This window comes from Papio anubis, chromosome 4, assembly GCF_008728515.1.
Source record: "Papio anubis isolate 15944 chromosome 4, Panubis1.0, whole genome shotgun sequence".
Classification (NCBI taxonomy): domain Eukaryota; kingdom Metazoa; phylum Chordata; class Mammalia; order Primates; family Cercopithecidae; genus Papio; species Papio anubis.
In genome coordinates, this window is record NC_044979.1 from 90,247,412 (window position 1) to 90,272,883 (window position 25,472).

The 25,472-nt window shown below is 36.0% G+C and overlaps 1 protein-coding gene across 1 annotated transcript; it reads right to left on the reverse strand.

Annotated features, from left to right (window-relative positions):
• Window positions 1-1,652: 1,652 nt before the first annotated feature.
• Window positions 1,653-24,689, reverse strand: MACC1 (MET transcriptional regulator MACC1). Its single transcript, XM_017956857.3, is given in 5 exon segments — window positions 1,653-3,854; window positions 16,413-16,601; window positions 21,024-23,065; window positions 24,576-24,656; window positions 24,659-24,689. Coding segments are annotated over 5 exon segments (2,556 nt in total). The 3' UTR covers window positions 1,653-3,641.
• Window positions 24,690-25,472: the final 783 nt, after the last annotated feature.

Consider the following 25,472-nt stretch of genomic DNA (forward strand, 5'->3'; position numbering starts at 1 on the left):
GCCCAGTGCCATCCATTGATTTAGCATTTTATTCCTTCCAGAAACCTAGTCATCCCCAAACTGAAAACTTTATATAGTATGTTCTACATTACGGGCCATGAAAATGTGCTGTATCCATTTATTAGTACGAACAGTTAATGATACACTATTGAATGCTCCTCCTTAATGGTTTCATATAAAGGCTTTAACACAAAGGAGGTAGAGGATCTGTGGCTTACACAGAAAAATTATTATGTTTCAAGCTGGGCACTGAATTAAAATCTTATCCTAAGTCATGCATCATTAGACAAAAAGCCTGAGGAACTGAAAGAACCATGTAAGCATTTTCCACCTTCAAAATGCTTAAAGAAGTTTTAGATTAATGGAATTTGATGCTTTTAATGATGTCAAAGATTGGATATAAGTGCCGTATTATTTCATTGACTTACTGCCAAATATTAAAGGCAATTCATGATTACTCATTTAATCTTTTCCGATTATGAAAATCCATTATAGCAAGAAAAAAATATAAAGTTCAGAAAAGTAGAAACTATTTATTTAAAAATTAGAATATATTTATACAAAAAGAATATGTGGACATGGGCTTAAAATTCCTCTGGAAGGCTAGGAGCGGTGGCTCATGCCTATAATCCTAGCACTCTGGGAGGCCGAGGTTGGTGAATGACCCGAGGTCAAGAGTTCCAGACCAGTTGGCCAAAATGGTGAAACCCTGTCTCCACTAAAAATACAAAAATTACCCAGACATGGTGGTGCATGCCTGTAATCGCAGCTACTTGGGAGGCTGAGGCAGGAGGATTGTTTGAACCCAGGAGCTGGAGGTTGCAGTGAGTCAAGATCAAAACACTGCACTCCAGCCTGGGCAACAGAGCCAGACTCTGGCTCAAAAAAAAAAAAAAAAAAAAAAAAAAAAATTTCCCCTGGAAAGATTTGTTACAAGATTATGAAATATGTTTGTGTGTATTAATATTTAAACCATTATTTCATCCTTAAATTACAGAAATCTTGTTTTTCATTTTTTTAAACTCTTATTATTCTCAATCACAATCATAATACATGATACAATGTAAACCTGAAATTATTTATTTAATCTTACTACACTAATCAGCTAACAAGATCTCTGTTTTCTCAGATCTTGGAGCCTGGAAAAACCCAGTTATTAATCCCCACTATCCCTTCCCAAAATTCTCTGGTTAGCTGACATGTTAATAAGATTCCAAGAATGTTCTAAATAAAGCAAAATCGCCACTAAACATTATTGTGTTCTGAAAGTAAAAATCGTGTTTTCTTTTTCCTTCTCTCATAATTTATTTTTAATTAAAATAAATTCTGTCCTTGAATGTGTGTACATAATTCTTTGGTCAGGCTGTGTTACCTTATCATCAAATATAAATATTGAAAGCCCTAAAGATTATTCCTTTTTTTTTGTTTTGTTTTTTTTTTTTTTTTTTTTTTTTTGAGACGGAGTCTCAGTCTGTTGCCCAGGCTGGAGTGCAGTGGTGCGATCTCGGCTCACTGCAAGCTCCGCCTCCCAGGTTTACGCCATTCTCCTGCCTCAGCCTCCCGAGTAGCTGGGACTACAGGCGCCCACCACCACGCCCGGCTAATTTTTTTGTGTTTTTAGTAGAGACTGTGTTTCACCATGTTAGCCAGGTTGGTCTCGATCTCCTAACTCGATCTGCCCACCTCGGCCTCCCAAAATACTGGGATTACAGGCGTGAGCCACTGTGCCCGGCCAAGATTATTCTTAAGTCCCAATTTGAATTACCATTGCCGGCATACCAAATATCCCAGGGTGGGTATATTAAAAGCTCTAAAAAGATTCTGTTTTTATTTTTTAGTCAAATGGACAGCTTTTATTCAGGTTCCCAAAACAAAATCCTTATTTGGCTTACCCACATTTCTTTGAGGCTGTGTGTTTTCTTTCTAAATTCTAGCAGCTTTAATGGCCCTAATGTGGCCTCTTCTTGCTCCATCCTCATCTCATCCTTGAATCTTTTATACTTTCACTTCTTCACCCCTGCTTCCCGCACCTATTCAGCTCCCACCCATCTAAGAGCTTCAGTGCTTTGTGGGATCACCGCTTACACCCCACCACACCAGGACAATGCCTACTCTTCCTTCAGGTTCATTATTTCTTTCCAAGAGGAAATTTCCCTGAGCCACCCCCACTTCCAGTTTCATATGATGGCATATCTCTGTTTATATGTCGTAGCATCACAGCCTCTCCCCATTGCAACTGCTATTATGCATGCCATTTTATATTTAACGGTGTCATTTTTTCAAGTTATCTATCACTTAGCACTACTAAAGTCAGAGTTCATGCCGGTTTTCCCCCCATTATTAGCCTCAAGCATCTATATGCCTGCCAAAAAATAGACACATATACTCTGCCTATTGACTGAATGACAATAAATGAATGACTGCCCAAATACACACATACACACTGGCAGGCAACCAGAGATTGAACAGATGAGTAAGCACAGAACATCTCTTTGTGAACTTTGCCAGCCATTAGCATTTATACTGACCTAGGGTCCTATATAATTTTTGTCCTATATAATTAGTTAGGCTGTGCTTTATAAAACACTGTGGTACACACACACACACACACACACACACACACACACACTTGTTTGCATGAGCATGCCAACATAAAGATATCAGTATTTTTGGTGGTCAAGACCTCTCTACTCAACAGTATAATCAAGTTTCTGGTGGTGGTGGTTTTTAATAACTCATATTATTAAAAATCCCCAAGAGCTAAAGAACTATTTTACATTATAATCCTGCAGAAAAAGTCCCAAGTTAGGTAGGATTTAGAGAGGTCCCAAGATGCTGAAGGAAGCTGATGAAAACACTAGGTCCATGCATGCAGACAACAGATTTCTGATAAGTCGTATTTTCCTTCTGGCAGTCTTTCAAGAGATGATGAAAAAAAGTAGCAAGTCTCACTTAAAATGAAACGGCGTCTGTTTCCCTGTAAGTCTTCACATGCATTTTGTTTTTACTATTCTGTTATGCAGTATGATTGTTTAAAAAGAAATAGAAACAGGTTTTCAAGCAGAAAACCTACTTTGTACTGGCTATGTAGCCTCAGACGTCCTCTCCATTCCTTAGTTTCTTCACATGAAAAATGGGGGTGATGCTGGCGAACCCCACTGATGAACTGGAGAGGTCAGGTGTGGAAAGCAGGCAGCCGTGCCTGACCACAGGGCGTATGCTTGCTTCCCCTCTTTCTAGCTGCCTCCTGGGAACACTGCTTTGTTCATGTTGATAGCCTCTAGTTTACCCAGATATCTGTGTGATGTAATTATTCAAACAGCTTTAACTTAGTAAATTTAAAATAACACTGAGAGAGGCCACTTTTCTTTTTTCTTTCCTTTCTAAGAACAAAGCAGCCTGATACTTGTGCTTGAAACATACACAAAAATACATATTTGAGGATAAAACCCATCTTGGCTATCAGTCAGGCTGTGTTTTCATCAGAAAACAGAATTGGTTTTGAAAATGAAGGAAATTAGTATAATGCTTTTCTGAGATTCTTTCTTACACACAAACACACAGACACACACACACACACACCCCATTACCTCATTTTCCCCTTACTATTTTCCCTCCCATCAAAAACACACCCTTTATTTCTATACTTCTTCAGAAGTGGAGAAGGCAGTTACTCTCAAAACCTCCAAAGAATTTACTAGTACTAAAGCTCCAGTTAATTCTCTCCAGTGTTTGGTCACAGGGTTTTTCATTCTGTCCAAAGCTGATTGAAGGTCTTGTAACGCGTCTCTGTAGTTATTTCCATAGTGAGCACTCCAGGTATATAGAAAATCATAGGCAGGCTTCCACATCATCTATAAAGGAAAAAAAAAAATAGATTGGAGTAGTGTGGAAGTAGAAAGGAGAGGAAAATACTTTTTTAAAAAAAGATGTAAAAAACCTCTTAAGATTTAAAAGAAAACGGAATGCCAATTATACATGAACTTATTTGATGTCATAGAAAATATGGTTTAATAACTATCAGATTCTTGCTATATCCTTGTATTTTTAAAACTAGAGATTTTAAAAATAATAACTACAAGTAGGGCCTTTTTTCCATTGATCCATCATCTATACATTGCTGTTGCCTTAATGTGAATATAAAATTCCTTGGACAATTTTTTTGATGATAACAAATGTTATTGAGATAGCCTTTTTAATATTTGAGAGACTTTTAAGGTTAATTATTATTGTTCTACCTATCTGTGATGAGTTTTATGACACCAAATAATATATAAGGGAGAAATACTATATTTAACATTTTAAATCATTTTACTCGAGCAAGTCTATAAACAAGCAAAAATCTAGCTTCTTGATCAAGTCATGATGAAAGCAAAAATACAGTTCTCTAATTTAAAACATTTCTTTCATGATATGTTTTGTAATCCAAAGAAAAACCAATATTCAATGCTGCTTCTTTTTGCTTTTCCTAAGCACCTACCCATACCAATGATGTCATTGTTTCCATAGAAATAAATGTACGTCAAAGAGAAACTTCACATACAAGCATGTATGTAATGGTAACCAAGGCAACCAGGCTAGAGAGAGAATAGAGACAAAGGCAGACCAAATAAGACAAACTGTAAAATACACACACACACACACACACATCACACACACAACAGCTTAAAATGAATTTTCTCTAGGGAAACAACAAAATGAACCCTACACTTATAATTGGAATATTTGAAATATAAGCTTAGTTATTTGCTTATTTTGGGGGTTTCACTGAACTAATTTGGTTGTGATTCTATCACTTTCAAAATATAGGAACACAGACTCTGAGCTACATATTATGCAGAACTGCCCTTTTAAAGTAGAGCCTCTATCACAGTTTAGTGATATCACATGAACTAAAGCCTTGGCATATAATTTTCAACATCCTCCAACATCCTCATACAGTCTAATTTTAAAGTTAACAGAATTAAAGACCTAAATAGGGAGTTCCATTATGTATTTGATTCAATCCACATAAAACGCTCTAAGGACAATTTTATGTTATTTGTCCAAATTGACATTCCTGGGAAGCCATGACAACCCATTTCCTCATCTCTCTTGACAAAGCTTAATTTTGCAAGGTAGAGAATAAAAGACAATTATCAAAGTTATGCCATATCGCTATATGATGCAGCAACAAAATTCACCTCAGATTTTTGTATGTAAGTTTTACCCTCACCAACCAGATTAATAATTTATCTTCTATGTCTGATAGAATGTGAATGAGGTATCTTCTCATCTACATTTCTGAAGATGTACATTGAAACCAAACTTCTCAAAGTACAATTGCCACTAGTTTCTCAACAATGAAATATCAGTTGAGACATAATAATGGAACCTTTTTGTCAGACTCAATCTTGGTTGTCACTGCTCAGATGCAAAGAATCACTAAACAAATAGATTATTCTGTAGTGGGTATATTCTGTCTGTAAAATCTCTGAGACATGGATACTACCTTCCATTCACTTAAAAGTCCCTGATGCCCAACGAACTGGTTCAAATTGTTACGTATTTTTTAAAATAATGGTGTTTATAGCTAAAGGCTTCTAAGACTGTTCTAAGTCCGTTAGTGATTGAGTCTGACAAATGATGTATCTGGAGACATTTTATGATAAACAGCAACTTAAAACATTTCTGTAAAAAGGGAATGGCATAGTAGATTAGCGTAAAGCATCGCAGAAAACAGATGTCTCAAGAATTATAAACGGGTAATTTTATATTGGGTTGTCCACTATACCACAGATTCAAATACTTTTATAGTCAGAAGCAGCCAAAATGGCCCCACCTACTTTCATGAGTAGAAAAGCTCTGTATCTGTGGCTGCAGGACTGTGAATTGCTATGTATAGAAAAGCCCTTAGGCACACTCAATCAAGCAGCAGCTCCTCCATGCTGCTGAGGGCAGGAAATGCCAGAGGTGATGCAAAAAATAGAAACTACAGATTCAGGAAAGGTCCAATGACACATCTACTCATGCACTTATGCAGAGCACCATATAACGTCTTCACATTTGGCAATTTGCACTAACAACAGAGTAGTGTCGACAGCTTTTGCAAATCAGAGAAATTTGGGTACATTACTGAGTCCCAGGCCCTAATTAAGACTTTTGAAGGTGTAAAGACTTCCCAAGAGTCCCCTGAATTTGTCTGAAATGCAAGGGGGAATATTGCCCTAAACCAATTTGAGATTCCCTGGAGTGTAAACCATAATCTGGCTAGAAATGGGTAAAAGAGCACTGGGCTGAAAACAACAGGGCGTTGATAAACTTTATGATTTACACTAAAATATGAGCATATTCTGCATTCCAGTTTTCCTCCTCATTGCAGCAAATTAAACCTGAATATTCCTTTGGTGCAAAATTTCATCTTCCATATACAAAAATCATTGGTAGCTCTCAATAAAGATGATAGAGAAATGCTTTGATAGCATAAATACAATGAAAATATTCAACATTATCATGGTTCATTAACTATTTCACTTATTAAATCAAGGTTTATTGAGTACCTTCCACTACAATAAATTTTGTTATAGTAAGAAATAAAATGATGAATATTGCATGACTCTTGCTTTCAGAAGCTTATAGCATAGGAAGGAGATAGATACTTGCACAAACACTGGCACAATGGATATAATAGGATGTGATAATAACAGAAAGACTCAAAAATTACTTGCATATTTTAAATCAGTGTGAGAAAAAAATGATTGTTCCATTCACTGAGAGGCATGATGCCATAATGGAAAGAAAGATAGGTTTGGGTGTCAGAGTCCTGTGTTTACATCTGAGTTCCATTGCCTATTTGATAGGTCAGTTTGATAAACTAATCAAGTTATCTCAGGTTAGAATTTTTTTAATCTATAAAATATGGATAATCATTCCCAAATTTTGTGTTCAAAATACCTCAGGAAGTATCTGGCATATAGTTTGCATTTATACTTTTCAAAAGATAGGGAAGAAGTTACTTATTTTTTTTTGGTAGGGGCAAGCTAAGGAGTTATTTTCAGCCCTACTGAGCATCAAGCAAAAGGGAGGGTATCTGATAAAAAATTATGATTGGAACGGGGAGACAACCTTGAGAGGACAGACAAGGGTTTGGCACCACTTGTGCTACAGGGACGGCAAAACACATGAGAGTAGAAGAAAATGCCAAGGAAAAGAATAAAGGGATACAAAATTTAATTCTCAACTAAGTCAATGATTAGTGGCTACAAGAGAGAAATAGAAGCAATAAAAGGATGGGGAGAAGCTGGAGTCAAAGGGAAAGAAAGTGAATCACATGCTTCATCTTGCAAAAGCCAAGAAGTATAATAACATCCGAAAAAGGACATGCATTGGCTTGCTGGAGCCAGCTCACACAAGCTCCCTGGATATCCTCCCAACTCCAGTTCAGTGACACCACAATGGTAGGTTAAAATGATGTCCGATTGGAATATTTACACTAAGAAAATTAACAAAAGCTTTAAGTTTAGGGTTTTTCCCTTTGCAGGGCTGGATGTTAAACATATGCCAGTGTAACACTCAGGACTTCCCTTTTCTGTTACCTCCACTGCTACCTGTAACATCAACAACGTGGGAATATAAAGAAAAACTTGGCAAATCCAGGATTTTGGAAATTAGCAAGCAGCAGTAGAAAATAGAGGTATTTTTAAAAGAAAAAAGTTTAAGTAATATTCTATGATGGCAAGGGGATTTGGGTTTGAATCTTAGCTTTGCCATATGGAGAATTTAAGGTTAATGAGTCTTAAAGAGGTAGCATATATGAAGCACCCAAGAAGAAAGGTTAACTTCCTTTGGCAGAAACGTAAATACAAATGATGTTAAAATCATTATGGAGTTAGGGCACAAAATTAGAGGGGCAAGTATCATGAGAAATTGAGAAGGAATGGGAACAAAAGCATATGTCAAGAGTTATGTACTTAATACACTGATAGAAAATATAAAATTTGGGGAATTATGTTTTCCCTTAATAAGTAAATCTCTAGGCCGGGGGTGGTGGCTCACGCAAGTAATCCCAGCACTTTGGGAGGCCAAGGTGGGTGGATCATGAAGTCAGGAGTTTGAGACCGGCCTAGCCATTATGATGAGCCCTGTATCTATTAAAAATACAAAAATTAGTGAGGCATGATGGTGCGTGCCTGTAGTCCCAGCCGCTCGGGAGGCTGAGGCAGGAGAATCACTTGAACCAATGGGCAGAGGCGGAGGTTGCAATGAGCCGAGATCACACCACTGCCCTCCAGCCTGGGTCTCAAAAAAAAAAAAAAATCTCTATTTGAGCTTTGCCTTAACAAAATCTGATTAATAGTCCAGGTCTCATCAATACAATAAATAGGCTAATGAGTTGTTTGATTGTCCTTTGTGGAATAAATGGAATAGATATATGAACATTTGGACACAAGTTCTAAAGATACTTTTATTTTTTCTGCATTTTTTATTAACTCGTTTCATTCTAGTCTTCTTAAAAAGTAAATACATATTATCCAAGACAGAGACATAAGAGGTAATTTGTGTACATTAATTAACAATAGACTCTATGAAATTAAGCCCTAAAATACCTACCCAGTTAGGTCACAAAAAATTCTAGATTTTGTAACAAGTTGCAAAGAAAATGAAGTCATCTTTTCTGGAAATGTTTGAAGGAATAAAATGGGTAGAATAAATAATTTTCTTTCTGGACTGACTAACATTTAATCCTCCGAAGGCTAGAAAGGAGTTGCAGACCGCCAAGATCTCTTCCAGATTTATGTCGTCCTGTATCTATTCTGCGTTTTAAAAATAGTTCTTCCTCTCTTGCTCAATGTTGTGATTCAGAAAAGATATGCAGAAACTCTGCACTTGTGTTTCGAAAAATCAAAAGGAAAGCATGCTCCTGAGGATTTGTTGTTTAGTTGTTAAATTATTCTTAACCACAAAAATACTCTCAGCCTTCTCATTTCTATCACAAATATTTAATACATAGGCTGCATTCTTACCCCTCTATTCTTAGATTTTTTTTTTGTTATTATTATACTTTAAGTTCTAGGGTACATGTGCACAACGTGCAGGTATACCTGTGCCATTTTGGTGTGCTGCACCCATCAACTCATCAGCACCCTATTCTTAGATTTTTAATGGTAACTTCATGATGTTGCAGTTTCATTCTTAAACAGGAAGCGTGAGGCTGATAAAGGCACATAGTTGTTAACTTTTCATCTATGTGCTTTTCTCCTTATTAAAAAAAAAAGGGCAGCAGCGTGAGTAAGTATTTAACATAGGAAGTTCAGCAGTTTTCCAAAGTTCCAGCTTTTGTGTGGAAGAAGTGAGTCTTAGGTTATCTTGTCAGTGTTAGAGGACAAAGTAAAAAGTAATGGAGCAATAAAAAGTAATAAGTGGGGATGCCGAAATAAATTAAATAGGAATAAAGGCAAAAAATATATATAGTTTTCCAAATTTAGAGTGCTCATTTCCAGAAGCCAGTAAGACTCATTAGATAATGCACTAGAAAATGAAATGCAACATGAGTAAAATAAATTCAGATTTGAGCATAGCATTCTGTGTCTTTTTTTAGCTTATAAAATATGAATAGCAAAAAGAATGCAATTGGTTTTAACTACTTTTGGATAATTACATTTTGTCACATTAAAAGATTAGTAATCCACCTACTTTTCTCAGAAACTTTTAGGAACAACATTTCATTTTCAGTACCATTAGCTGAAGAAGTATTAAGGCAAGGTTGCCTTCTTAATGATTATTACATATGTTCTATCCTCAGTACATCATTTACAATATTCAGGTAAGCTTTAACATTACCTATAATTAGTAAGTACATAAATACTGTTGAAGGTAAGATTGCTGTTGTCTTCAGAAGAGAAGGGAGGCTAACATATCTGGGGGCCCCTATGTCCTTACCAAGGAGATGCTGCTTGGTTAAAACTTGACACAATATTCTGTTGAAAAAGTATAATTGGGGACAACCAGCTAAATTTGGGTAAGAATAACCACTTGGAACTTCAGGGGTTAAGCATGAGCTAGAGGAAGACAGAGGACCTTATTCCTTGCTAGTGCACCTGCTTAAATAGTCAAACATTGTAGGAAAACCTGCTAGTTAAGCCATTCTTACCAATTCCTAGTTGGGAGGATTCCTCATTGCCTCCTCATCATCACTGCCACCCATGCCCCTGCCAAAAACATATATTCATAGAGACAACTGACATCAGTGTTTAAAGAAACTGGGCTTCTCCAATTTAACTTTTCAATGTAAATATTAAAACAAATGAAAAAATATAGTGTCAAGAGCTCTGGATTTAGAGGCACACATCTTGGTTTAAATCTAGACTCTTAATTTAGTAGCTCCAGGATCTTAGGTAAGCTATCAACCTTCTTTACACACTTGCTTTCCCCTTCTGGCAAATGAGAAAAAAAAGGTGTACCCAATGCTATAAAAGAATTGCTAAGTGTACAAAGGAATGGATGTAAATGTTTTCGGCACACACTAAGTGCTCAATTAATGCTAATTATAGTTGAGTTTAAAGTTAAGTAACAAAATCACAGTCAACTATCTAGGAAAAGAACCCAGGTAACCTTGCTATAAATCTAGGGCCATTTTATTAAAGTATTGCCACAACTTTATTTCATTATTAAGCAGTTCTAACAAATTCTGATTTTGGTCTTACATATAGCTGGATTTTGGTTTTCTGAAATTCCTTATTATTTATGTTCCCTAGTACTAAAGCTTGAAAAAGAAAACCTAAAATCAAAATTAATGTCTTTAAATCCATTTTACATTTTCTTAATAATGTTTAACTTAATATGCTTGTTATTTCTATTTGATTTTCAGTGTATAATATAGAATTAAGTCAAAAATCATAGGAATATAATGTATTACCCCAGAAATTTCACTGTGCTTTGTTTGCTTTCTTACCTCATTCCTCCCAAAATGGAGTATCTTTTTGAAATTAAAGGTTTTAACAAGTATAGAATTGTACAGAGTAGACAATGGTAATCTAAATAACATCACTGTGCCACATCTCTAGTTCAAACAATGAATATTTGAGATATCATTCTACACATTTTACAACTGGTATGTGAATTTCCATATAATACTTTTCCCTTCTCTAAGAAATTATAAATATATTTCTCATTTCAAAAGAACAGCCAACAAAAGAATTAAGTACCAAGGCTAGAACTGAACCAGGCCCCGATCAGAACTTGATAATTCAACATCCCTGTAAGCAGAATCCAGAAGTTGCCATGTAAGCCAGAAAACCATATAGCCCAAGGATATTTCTCTTAACTTTTGCGAGAGATAATTTCCAAGGAAAATTAAATGTTGTTAAGCCCTTAAGAAATAAGTTGATCAGCCAAGCCTTTATCTCATTTTTTTTCCATGCATTGCTATTCTGCCAGTTTCTCAGATGAGAAACCTTGAAATAATTGCTAACTTCTTCCTTACATTCTTCCTATAGGCACTCTCAGTCATATTACTAAAAAAAAGTGTATTTTATTATATTTTCCAAAAACTACTCAATGTTATATAGTTGTCAAATTCACCTTTTCCTCTTCCTCTTTGTTAAAATAATAAATAATATGTATTTAGTGAAAGCAATATGCAAAAAATGTCCCAAATATTACACATTTGTTATCTCATTTGATCTTCTAAACATCCAATGAGTAAGATAGTATTATTTTCCTTACTTCACAGACACACAAAATAGATTCCCAGGAAAGTAAAGTAATTTGCCCAAGGCTTGAGGGGTAATAGATAATAGAGGTGGAACAGAAGTCCAGCCAAGAATCTTAACCTCTATGCTCTGGTAGTCATTGAAGACTCCCCTCCATTGATACCAACATATGTACCTGACCACATCCCCCAGTAATTATTAAAATGAACTCTCCCCTCCCGGCCATATCTTCTCTGTGGTCTCTAAAGCTCACTGATATTTAGAAGCACTGAAGTCTACTTCTATCCCTCTCCAATTACTCAAAGGCCACCCATCCTTCAAAGCTAGGATGTGTCTTCTAATTGCTCCTCACCACTTTGATATTTTTTAAATAAGTTAAATTTGAAAGGACTTACCATTAGTATAATACAGCAGTTAGGACTTTATATAAGACAAAGTGAATTCGGATCTAAGCACTTGCACTTAATAGCCATGTAACTGGATAAATTACACAAATACATTCACCCTCAGTTTACATATATGTAAAGAGCAGATGGCCATAATGTTTTCCTTACAAAGTATATTGAAATAATAGAGATATTGTAAAGAAAATGCTCATAATGACTAGCTGACAATGAACACTTGGTAAATTACAACTATTACCATTGTCATCTAATCATATACCTTTAAGAAATATTGTAACAATTCAAATATTAACAGTTTATCCCAATTCCCAGGCCAAAATAAAACCTGGTTTTTAAGGAGAAAATAATCATATTTTGTGTTTTTTATGGCTCCAAAACCAATGTTCAGAACTGATAGACCCAGAATAATCGTTAAGTGTATGGATGAATTAAATACGGAAGGCTAGGACACAGATATAAGATATGAAACAAGTGGAAAGAATTCCATGTGGAATCTTTTATTCACTTATAGAAAATGAATAAAACTGCTTGAAAATCAACAACTTTCCCATCTTTAATCTAGACTTGGAATAAAGTACTTTGAACTCTCTAGCAGCCAGTCAGAAAATGAGGAACAGGTTGTGAATAGAAGATACAAAGGAAAATTAGATCTGCATTGATTAAATGGTGACTACAAAAAGACTTAAAATACATCTTCCCAGTTATGAATCTCTACAGGTGAGTAGTTTCTGAGATAAAAAAATTACCATGAGGAACATAGACTTCGCTGGTTTCCACTGGGAGAGTAGCCCATTCTGGCAGGTCGGATAAGAAACCATTCTCGACAGGACTATTGGTGCCTGTGGTTGAGGTGGAGCCCAGTGGGCAAAGGTAATTTAAGAAAGGAAGTGAGGCCAGAGCGGTGGTTCACACCTGTAATGCCAGCCCTTTGGGAGGCCGAGGTGAGTGGATCACTTGAAGTCAGGAGTTCGAGACCAGCCTGACCAACCTGGTGAAACACCCACCTCTACTAAAAATACAAAAATCATACAGGTATGGTGGCATGCACCTGTAATCCCAGCTACTCAGGAGGTTAAGGCATGAGAATTTCTTGAACCTGGAAGGCGGAGATTACAGAGAGCCGAGATTGTGCCACTGCACTCCAGTCTGGGCAACAGAGCCAGACTCCATCTCAAAGAAAAAAAAAAAAAAAAAGAAAGAAAGGAAGTGAAACTTTAATGTCCTTAGTGAATATGCGTCCTTATTAAACGAGATAAAAATAGCATAATCTATATTGTTAAGCCAGGGGGCCAATGAGGGAGTTGTAGAACAATTGTTGTCATTTGTGGTAATCATCCCTAGAAGGCTCAGTGAAGAGCACCCAATTTTGGCCAGTGAATTTTTTATCTCTGAATCCCCAGCAGGTCCCCTTGTAAAATTCAACATTTAAAAAGTGAGCTATTTTTCTAATATTCTATTGATTCCTTTTTTAAAAAATTAAAACTCTAAATATATTCAGAAAACTCCAATAAATTTTCACTAACTTTCACGGAAGAACCTTGGCAATAATGACATCTTTGTATAGCATAAGTGCATTTTTTCCTGAAAGAAATGCTCTGAAAAATACACTTTGTTTATTATCAGATTCAAGCTTTACAGTTTTGTTTTCTGGTAGTATTATCATGTCATTAGAAAAACTGAGTAACATTTCTTAAAATTTAACTTGAGGAGGTGGTTAATTTAAAAAGTGACATTCTCAAAAGTCCAAAGAGAGGCTTTTTCTTCACCTTAGAAAAAATTAAGAAATGGTTAAGGTATTCAGAAAATCTGACAAATGTATTATTAATATACTTAATTCTTTAATCAGCTTGAGGCTTGGTAAAGATTTAATTTTGAGGCAAATTTTGATACTATTATGGCTACTTTACATGGCCGGAAAAGAGGACAAATATAAAATGAAATGAGTTGCTTAACCCTGGCCGCACCTTCTGACTCTGCAAATTAGTCACCATATTAAACAGTGATGGACAGAGTGCAATGGTTAAAGTCATGGACTCTGAAGTCAAACATCTGTGCTCTAAACATGGTTCCAGGACTTTCTAGCTGTGTATGTTTAAGCAAGTTACTGATCCTCTCTCTATCTTAGATATTAGTGTCTGCCCCATAAGTTTTTATTGAAAGGATTACATTAGTTAATTTTTGTAATATTTCCAGAACAGTGCCTGTCACGGAGTCAGTGCCAGATAACTCTCCCTAAGATACAATAAAAATAGAACAAAGGGAAGAGAAAGAAGTTAAAGGAGAGAAAGTAAGTGAAAGAGCCCAACTGTAGGCATTGGCACACATAGAAGGCAATTTTTGCAGTGTGTGCCCTCTGAGGAAATGAGATACAGGAAAAAAAGCAGCCCAGTAACCGCTAGACCTGCTTATCTCCCTGCCCCAGTGCACTTCCCCCCCTCTGCACCCCCTACCCAGAACTAATATCAGTGTGCTTTGAAATCAACTACTTGACTTGTAAATTGATCATATTTAAGAATCTCCTCCCAAAGAGAAAAATTATACAGCTATTTTTTTAGGAGGTTGGAAATTAGCATATATTTACCCATTAGTTAAGTGACCTCATAGGTAAGATTTCTGTAGATTATTTGGAATGACCTTAGGCCAATATACTGTGGATTTTTCTAAGTATTGAATAACATGAATCTGAGTGATGACTATTACTATTAATCACAATAAGTTGAACTATCATTGAAAGTCACCTAGGGGCTTTCCTTTCTCCTTCTGAGTGTTTATCAGCCTCAGGCAAAGACTTAGTCATTTATGATTTGGGCTCTGCAAAAGTAAATAATGGAAAAGTAGGTGGTTTGCTGGCCTCCATGAAGATTTAGGGGAAGACAAACTATAAACAACCACAATTAGAAAGAAGCCAGATGCTTAAGGAGGCTGACAGAATAAATAACTCTGATAAATAACTCACAACAAAACTCTTTCAAAACAGAACCTTATGAAGAAAAAAAGGTCCTGCTTTCAATTAGACAACTTTTTAATCAGTTAACTGAAATGTCCGAATCAGAAGAGCGTATCCCTCATAATATTTGTTTTTCCTTCTCACAGGCTTCCCATCTTTCATCTCATTCTGTAAACACTTGAGTCCATTTTGTGTACTGCACCAAATGCTCCATTATGCTTATTTACAGGCTGTAATGCCCTTTTAAGTTTATGGAGATAAATGTAGTCTCTGAGGGGAAAGACATCTTCAGTCCTTGGCTGCTCCTGGCTAAAGAGTCTTATTTTGGAGAAGTCCTGGCTGGAGAGCCAGGCTGCAGGAACTCAGACACCAGCCTGCTGACACTTCCACTGCAGCTGCTGGAATTCAGCTGACTTGATTCGTCTCTACTTTTCATGCAAAGGTGGCTTTGTCCTGTTCACCCAACTGGAATGGTTGCATCAAAGTAAGAAAATTTTCTCCAAAAATGAATTCCCAGCTCTATGCCAAAAACAAAGTGAAGAATACCTATTCTGCCCTCACCAAGTCATCTCTAATAAGAGAGAGATTTCCTGAAACATAAATATCTTCAAAATGCTTGTTCATTTAGAGAGAGAGATACAGAATATTTTACATGTGCCCTTCACTGGAATATTTTTATTTATTTAATTCAATAAAAATTGACTCACAGTTCTTTATGGTAATCTGGAGAAAAATATTTATCTAACTTGTGCCTAACAGCATACATTTGTTTTGATAAAAAACAATATTTTCATGCTAAATATTTACTTTGTACTAAGTGCTATCATTCTGCAATTGATGCCTGTAGTTATTGTAGGCAACATTGTGAAGGAGATAATGAAGCTCTTAGGTATCTATTTCTCATCACCAGTGGCTCTATATCCACTTTCTTAATGCTTCTTGTCACTGAGCATTAGTTATCACAAGTGACTAAGTCTATGCCTGAGGCCGACAAATACATATTATTATACTGTCCTCTATTGTCCTGACTTGATACTGTCTCCCACCTTCAAAATTTACCTGTTTTATGACTCAAGTTCTTATAGCCATCCCCACTTACTGGCCCAATTTGATCAATTAATTCATTGATCAAAGGCCATGAGAATATGAAATCCAAAAGAAGAAATATCAATATTTTAAAGGCTCTCAATGCCTTTTAAGAGAGTGTGTGTATATTTCAGATTGTACTGAGGAGTTACTAGTGCAGTGATTCAGTTAGTGGATCATCTTGGACACTCCCCCAGTGAATCCGTGAATGTGGTACGGGTTTGATTACATTAGTGTTACTTGGTCTGCAGCTTTTCACTATTGAATTACACAAACAAGTCTTACCTCAACAGCAACATCTCCAGTGTTTCCTCGATGAGGAATTTCATATGCCTCCATTTGTTGCTTTGTGAGTCGTACTAACTTTTCAGCTAGTTCCCTCCAGCCTTTTCCAAGCTTGACAGCTGAAGTCAGAATAGCAGCTTCTTGGATGAGACGTGCAACTAACCATTGGCAATCCATTTTCAGAAGAGCCTGCAGCAACAATTACATGTCACAATTAAAAGCAACTAACTTGGGCTTTTTTCTCTGTAAATTGGCATTTTTATTACATATTCTACAAATGGGAGTCCTTTTTTCACAACATATATAATTGAGTTTTCTAAAGCTCAAGAAGTTGATTCACATTTAAGCAAATTCTATAAGCAAACTACAGTAGACATAACTAAGTCAGAGTTAGGGGAGATTTAGAACTAATTCAGTGGCTAATTATAGGACCTTGGATAAACCACTTAACTAATATGTGTCTTTGTATCTTTAATTGTGAAAAAAGGAAGTTAAAGTACACACTTCCAATGGTACTCTGAAGTTCCAGCAGTCTAATTTATCAGTCTAGGATTGGTTATTTACTCATGAGAAATAAAGCCTTGCTCTCTGAGAGGACTGGCTATAAGAATTTCTCTAAAGTGTATGTGAACTGGTGATGGTAAATATTATTCTATTTTCACCAAAATATGACTTAAAACGTCCCAGAATCATATCTGTTGTGGGAAAAAAAGAGACATTCCTTCAAATTTGAACAAAGCTATTGATGTTTATAAGTTTAATATATATATATGTTTATTAAAATACTCTCCCTCATCACCAATAGAATGGTATTAAACATAAACTACAAGGTATTAAAGACAAAACGCCGGCCGGGCGCAGCGGCTCACGCCTGTAATCCCAGCACTTTGGGAGGCCGAGGTGGGTGGATCACGAGGTCAGGAGATCGAGACCATCCTGGCTAACATGGTGAAACCCTGACTCTACTAAAAATACAAAAAATTAGCTGGGTATGGTGGCAGACACCTGTAGTCCCAGCTACTCCAGAGGCTGAGGCAGGAGAATGGCGTGAACCCGGAAAGCGGAGCTTGCAGTGAGCCGAGATCGCCCTGCTGCACTCCAGCCTGGGTGACACAGCAAGACTCCTTCAAAAAACACACACACACACACACACACACACACACACCCCTAGTCTTCTACAATGCAAAATAGAAAACCATCAGACTCTTACCTAACCACGCATGTTTCAAACAAGTCTACAAGTTTGTGTTTTGCCTTGAGTACTATTTTTAAAATATGGGATTACATCTATCCATACTTCTTCTTTGTTCAAATGAGAAAATAGAGTAGCTCCCCCTTATCCAGGAGACACGTTTCTAGGCCACCCAGTGGATACCTGAAACTGCAGATGGTACCAAATTTTATACACACTATGTTTTTTCCTATACATACACACCTATGGAAAAGTTTAATTTATAAAATAGGCACAGTAAGAGATTAGCAACAATAGTAATAAAATATAAAAATCATAACAATATACTCTAATAAAAGTGATATGAATGTGACCTCTCTCTCTCAAAATACCTTATTGTACTCCACTCACCTATTTGTCAATCATGGTTGATGGTAGGTAACCAAAACCACAGAAAGTGAAACTGTGGATAAGGGGAACTACTGTAAACATGCTTTGTAGCCCCTCATTATTTGATGGCACTTTGGGGGTTTATCTACCAATATGAAACAATAAGTAAAAATGAATGAGCAAGTAAGGCAACTATGAAAGTTGATAGCATGTTCATTCCCCTGGAAGTATGCAGTTAGAAGGACTACCTGTGGTTTTGATACATAAATGGATCCAAACCTTTATACTGAAGAGTTACAGCCTCAGTGAGAAACAATACTGAGCCAGCGGGTCCCTGGTGGTGCTTTTAGTAATCTGTGGAGTGGGGTTACTATTTTATATTCCAGTTTCTTGTTTTAGAGAAAAGATCTGTACTTGGAGTCACAAAACATGAGTTTAAAATCCAGCCCCACATAGTATAAGACTTCAGATGCATCACACAATATCTCTATTTAATGATTTTAAAAATTGATATAGTGTTAATTCTACTTTGTCTAAACCTCCATAATCATTGTGAAAATCAAATTGGATGCTGAAGTGCTTTAGAGAGTGTCAAGCATGTAAGGACAGCCAGTCTCAATGTTGAGAGATGACTGAAGGGTTTGGATCCCACAATCTTTTTCAGCTTATCAGGTCTCTTCCTGCCACCCCAAATTAATATGCAATCCTAGGAAAATGTATATTTACTATGCAAAGAAATTTTCAAGAGACAACTCTATACCCCAGGCTCCATCACCTGCCAGTCAGAGAACCAGGCCTGAGCCTCTTCAAACAGAAATCCTGAAACCTCCACTAAGGCTTGGAAACTCCACACTTGAATGGACTCTCTACTAGATTTTCTAGCTGGACACTTGAGGCACTCGGATAATTATCATACCCCAAAAAGTACAGGTATGATCAGGCTTGAACTTTCAGACCATCATTAATGACCTTTGGCCATTACAATATTTTTAGGCCACTAAAAGAACAAAAGAAATTATTTTTCCAATTCAAACCTTTGCAGGTGAATATTGAATATGAGCTATGAGAGTTAATGAGCTATTACAAAATGCACATGCAGCTTCCACCAGGTAGGGCAGCTTCGAACATTCAGTCTCCAATAGTTCTGAATGTCCCAGGGGAGGTAAGAATGCAGCACACCATAAAAAATCTATCAACTTAGCAACTGGATATTGGAACTTTTGAATTTCAGCTCCTCTAAGTATCACTGTAGAATCATCAAAAATATTGAAAGACAGATAATGTTATATATATTTATTTATTATATGAATCATTGTTAATGTCACAGATTAAATTTGTCCTCCAAATATTTTCTACTTCTTTTGCATCTTGATTAAAACTTTGCCCATTTGCATGAACCTGCCTATATAATTTTATTTACCTTCTACAGAGCACCAGCCTTTCACAATTATAATGATATTTAATACACATACCTACACATATATAGTATTTATACAAACATTTTTATACACACACACATTACTTTGTTTCATGAAGGCATAGTGGCTTTAAGCATGAAACCAAAAAATATTTAAATCCCATCTATAAGAATAGGCAGCTATAGGACTTAGGCAAATTGCCTAACTTTCTAAGACTTGGTTTCTTCCATCTGTAAGATGAAGATACTGGCCGGGCGCGGTGGCTCAAGCCTGTAATCCCAGCACTTTGGGAGGCCGAGACGGGCGGATCACAAGGTCAGGAGATCGAGACCATCCTGGCTAACACGGCGAAACCCCGTCTCTACTAAAAACACAAAAAATTAGCCGAGCGAGGTGGCGGCGCCTGTGGTCCCAGCTACTCGGGAGGCTGAGGCAGGAGAATAGCGGGAACCCAGGAGGCGGAGCTTGCAGTGAGCTGAGATCTGGCCACTGCACTCCAGCCTGGGCGACAGAGCGAGACTCCGTCTCAAAAAAAAAAAAAAAAAAAAAAAGATGAAGATACTAGCTATACTTAACCCCATAGAGTTGTTAATGGCTAAATGAGCACTAGAGAAGTATTAACAATCATTATTTTTGCACTCATGTCTTAACCATTTTTAGAAATATGCTCTTGATATTTTTTATTTGTATAAAATATTGAATTTCTACTTTAAAGGTAAAAAGTACTTTGTAATTCTCCACTGAGCCTTCCACTGGGTTGGATACTACATTAAAGAATTTGACCCTAAGAATCCTATTTAAACATGAGGATTAAGATGAGAATACTCATATCATTGTTTGGGCTGTAATGCGTTGCATACATAAGAATATTAAATTGCTAAAGGATATTGGTAATACATTTTAAAAAAAGAAATAGCCAGGTGTGGTGGCTCATGGCTGTAATTTCAGCACTTTGGGAGGCCAAGGTGGGAAGATTGCTTGAGGCCAGCAGCTCAAGAGCATCTTGGGCAACATAATGAGACCCCCAATCCTAAAAGAAAAAAAATGAAAAATACACAGGCATGGTGGCACCTGCCTGTAGTCTGAGTTACTTGGGCAGCTGATCCCTGGAGGCTGAAACTGCAGTGAGTTGTGATCATGCCACTGCACTCCAGCCTGTGTGACAGACCCAGACTTTGTCTCAAAAAAAAAAAAAAAAAAAGAAAAGAAAAGAAAAGAAAAGAAAAGAAAAAATCCCCCACACACTGAAAAGTGATCTCTAACAATGGCCAAGTTAGTTTTCTTTAGCTTGGCTTTCATGTTATGGAGCCTCTCTGGTATCTTAAGAGCTGTCTAAATATTTGAGACAGGAAGATAAGTCGTATCTGAACTGTTAAGCCCAGCACAAACAGAACTTTTAATTTTCTTTTAAAAGATGATCCAGTTTTGGGGGGAAATCACAATTGAATCTCAAGTTTAAGAAACCAGTTTTATGATTATGTAGGAAAAACTATATTTGCTATAAAGTATCTTTAATGTATTTAAGACTGTTGAATTTTTAAACATTTCTCCTCTCACATGTTTGGTTATAAATATTGTCAAGTTAATATAATTCTTTATGGCAATTCATTACTGTGATCAAGCAATACTCACCACAATAAGTTCATACAGAAACTTCCTTGTATTTCTATCTGTGTGGCAATCTTCCTTTAACTTCTTTATAACATAAGAAACTTTTTCTGATTCTTTGTCTGCTTGAAGTTGATGAAAATCTTCCAGGGACAGATGTGAGTAACCCAGGACATCAGCTAAAATTTTCCAATCATAAACTTTTTCTGACACCAAGGTTAATACAACTGAGTAGATATAAGTCAACTTTTTTAAAGGCAGGGCAATTTGTTCAAGAAGATTTCTGGTTGTTAGGACACTATCTGACATAAACATTACTTGTTCCTTTGAAATCACCTTGACATTTTTGCAGTGTACAAGTCCAATCTTACCTCTGAGGACTCCTATATACCATTCTTTCACTTTGGACTGCCCAATAGCTTTTACCTTACCTTCCCCGAGGAGAGCTATTGTGTCCCCTTTGAAATATTCAAGGAAGTAATCAATCTTGCTTTGTCTTAGCACTGCCTTCAGGGTTACCCCATAGTTGGTAAAGTTCAATGTTTTATCTTGAAATGTGGGATATTTAACAAGCATTTTTGGTGATAAAGGAGCAGACTTGATTTCCTCCTTCTTCTGCAAATAGGCTGGCAGATTTGAGAGCCTTTTTAGGTTTGGAGTTGGATCAGGAGTAGTGACAGAGAACTGTGCAACTGGTTCACCATTGGGAGGTTCCACTTGAACACAAAAATCGAACAAGTGCATCTCTCTGTGCTCAACTAAAGAAAATAAAAATTGTTGATGAACTACTTCACCTGCTTCCAACTGGTTTTGTTTAATTTCTTTCCTTTCTCCTTCTGTCTTTACTTCAAAATCAGGATCACAGGAAACAACAGAAACACTTAAATCTTGTGGCTTGTCAAGTAAAAATGACTGCTTTCCCCAGAGCTGAAACACGACTGGAGATACGTTTTTTTCACCCTTCTTAATATCAGAAATTGTAAGCTGTCCTGGCATATAATTGTGTCCACAAACTGTTAAAACAACAGTAAAACTGGGATGGATATATTTGGGTCCATAAATTCCAATTGAGGTGGTTTTGTGGATATAATCCCAAATGGTGGCAACTGGTGACTGAAGAGCTTTAGCTTGTGCAGCAACCACTAGATACATTACCTGACTCAAGTCGATTAGCTTGACTTGGATGGTGTCTTTATAAATGTAGCAGTTACTTAAAACTTTAAAAGGGCCTTCTTTACCCAAGCTGTGTAAACACACCATTTCTGTCATGACTTGGCTGAAAGGATCCTTTCTCACTTCAGCCCCAATTTTCATCTCCAGCAAAAGGGCTTCCATTGTATTGAGGTTGCCTAACATGATTTCCAACAATGGGCTCACAGTGCATGAAAGATCATGGTTAAGCATGGGTGGCGGATCAAGGAAAGCCCTTAGAGACACCTCTTGGAATTCCCCCACAGCCACATGACCTTGGGGCACATGAACAGTGATGTCTGATTCAGGTAATTGTACTGATCCTCCTTGATGGTTTACTTTGCAAGTTATGGTGACCTCCGCAAGTTGTGTCTGGGCCCATCCAGGGCTCTGACTAATTGTATTCAAATCAAGGCAGGAGCGGGCCAGCTGGCGTTGACTTAACCAAGCCATTTTATAAGCCTCTCGGTCATTTTTAAGCCATTCTAAGTCTTGTAGTAGAATCTGATCAGAGTTATGTATACTGTGATGGGAATGTACTGTGTCATCTAAAATGTCCAGAAGTTCTGAAACGCTTTTCGATCTTCCAGATTTTCTTGAGGAAGACTGCCTAAGTAACTGAGGCACATCAAGTTCATCACCAGAGGAATCAAAAGAATTCCCATTTTCTATTTCTCTAAAGAAAAGAAAAGGATCTTCCTTTAAGATGGAAGTATTATTTCTCTTCCTATTATTTCTTAGCTGAGTTATGTCATCCAAAAATGGGTTAGAAGCAGACAGTTGATTCCAGAATGGATTTGTAACTTTGGAAGCATTATTACCATGAAGGGTGAAAGCATCCAGCCAATTGTGAAGCAAGTCTGGATCCTGGCATTCTTTTTATTTAAGGAAAGACAAAGCAAAACAAAGATAAGGTGGCATTCTGAGTTATAATCAAGATTAATTTTTCCCATAGCTTAAAAATTCAGGACTTACTTTTCATTTTTCTTTCTGATGTCTAGGCTACCAGCTAACACAAACTCAATGTTAAATTTGGTCAGATTTGTATGTAATGAGAAAAGAATATTTTTTCTACCAGGTTATTTTTTGAACATGTGTAATGTTATTTTAAGAAATCATGATTTATAAACTAAACAAATAAATATTTAATAGGATGTAATAATATATTTAGCACATTTTCTTGAAAATGACTCAGACTAGCATGTGTTTGTGCTTTATTATTTTATGTATCATGTTCACAAACGCACATTTCTGGTCAAACAGAATAAATCAGTTATTCAATTATCCACATTTTTCTAAACATTGGATTGTTGGTCTCATTACATTCAGAATATTAATTTAATGTTTTCCTTTTCAGATAATATTCAATATGTAGAAAATATCAAATACATCTGTTAACATTTAAAATAATATTTAAAACAATACACTAAATTAGAAAGTCATTAATTTATTAGATAATTCTATGATAACTTTCTATTGAAAAATGTTAATGAACATTTTTCAGGAAAAGGAATTAATAAAATGAACATTGAAAATTTAGACCACCACTGGTTTTATCGATCAAAGGAATTCGTTGCACTCAAGATTGCAATGGCAAATAATAATTTTATCACTAGAAATTGAAGCATTATTACTTTGGAAAGTAAGTGTCTTAAGAATTTGTAACATTAAAATATTTACACTTCTATTACAAGAATTTCTAGATAGCTCACAACATTGAAGCCATTTTTTTTGTGTGTAGAGCAACTTATACTTGTTCATTTCCTAGTAAATAATTATAAAGACTCTGCAGACTTTGTGAAGCTAGTGCTGCTTTTAGAGACAGGCAGAATAGCTACCCAAATTTTCAGAAGTTTTACTGAAAAAATAATTCAAGCTAAATGTCAGAATTTCTTTTGTTTAATATACATAGAACCATTGTCTTGAATGAAATGTTTTTAAGTGTTATATGCTAAAAATTAGAAGATGGATTTTGAAAAATAAAGATGGCATTTCTCTTACATTCACACTTTTCTTTAATACAGTATCCCCTAACTCTCTTAAAACTTACTTTTCTTCTGAGTATCAGGTTAATTTTTTGATGCTCCATGAAGATTTCCTAGGTCGACCAACCTTGAGAGAGCCTTTTTGTCCCCAAATTCATTATAGTTATTGCATATAACACTCATTTATTAACAACATTTTTCCTTTTTATAATATTTATCATAATCTGTTGGTTGCACTATTTTATTTTGCACACCTTTTTAACTATTTCTATGACAAAAACAAGATTTTATAATTCTTTCCATCTTCCAAAGCATTTTCAGAGGTAGACCTTCAACAGTTATTGGTGATGAATTTCATGTACTTACATGGACAAAGCACAACAGTAATAAATTCCCATACCTGTAATATTGCAACTTTTTGAGAGTTTTCCAGCTTCCATGTCAACCGAATTTGCTTCAGACTTACTTTGTGCAATTCTTCTGACAAAAAATGTTTTCTTTCAGTGATTAGCATTTTTCCACCTACAGAGTAAATAGATATGTATTTTTTGTAAGCATACATACACATGCTGGCAGAGAAAATAAACTCAAAGACATCATACATATTTCTATAAAGAACTGCATGTGAAAATCCTCTATATAAATCTTCTACTCCTGGTAGGATACTTGACTAGATATATTAAAATACATATTAGCACTCCACTAAAAAATGCTCAAATTCCAGATTAATACCAATAACCAAATCTGGAAATGTATTACTGATCCCATGTAAAAGCAATTAATGAGAATCCCAAGGACAACAACAACAGCAACAACAACAAAAATAGTAAGTCAAAAACTCAGTAAATAAACATTTCCTGTTTGGTGACTGGAGGACTAAATATCACAAACTAAAAATTTTCCCCTAAATCCTTGTATACATTCAATGCAGTTCCATGAAAGATTGCATGTGATGTGTATGTGTATTTGTTACTTATTTTTTAATAGTTAAAATTTTATTTATGTCTTAATGGATAAAACTGTATGTATTTATTGCATACAGCATATTGTTTTGAAGCATGTTGTGTTTAACAACACATACAGCAACAATAACTTCTTAAACTATTTTAATATTTATATAGAAAAACAAGGAGCTAATACTCAAGATAATCCAGAAGAAAAGCACAACAGAAGTAATATGCACTACCTATCAGATATCAGCATTTATTATAAATAGGCTCTAAGTAAGACAACATGGAAGTGGAACATGAATAGATGAAGGACATAGAATAGAGATCTCAGAACCAGACCCACCCTT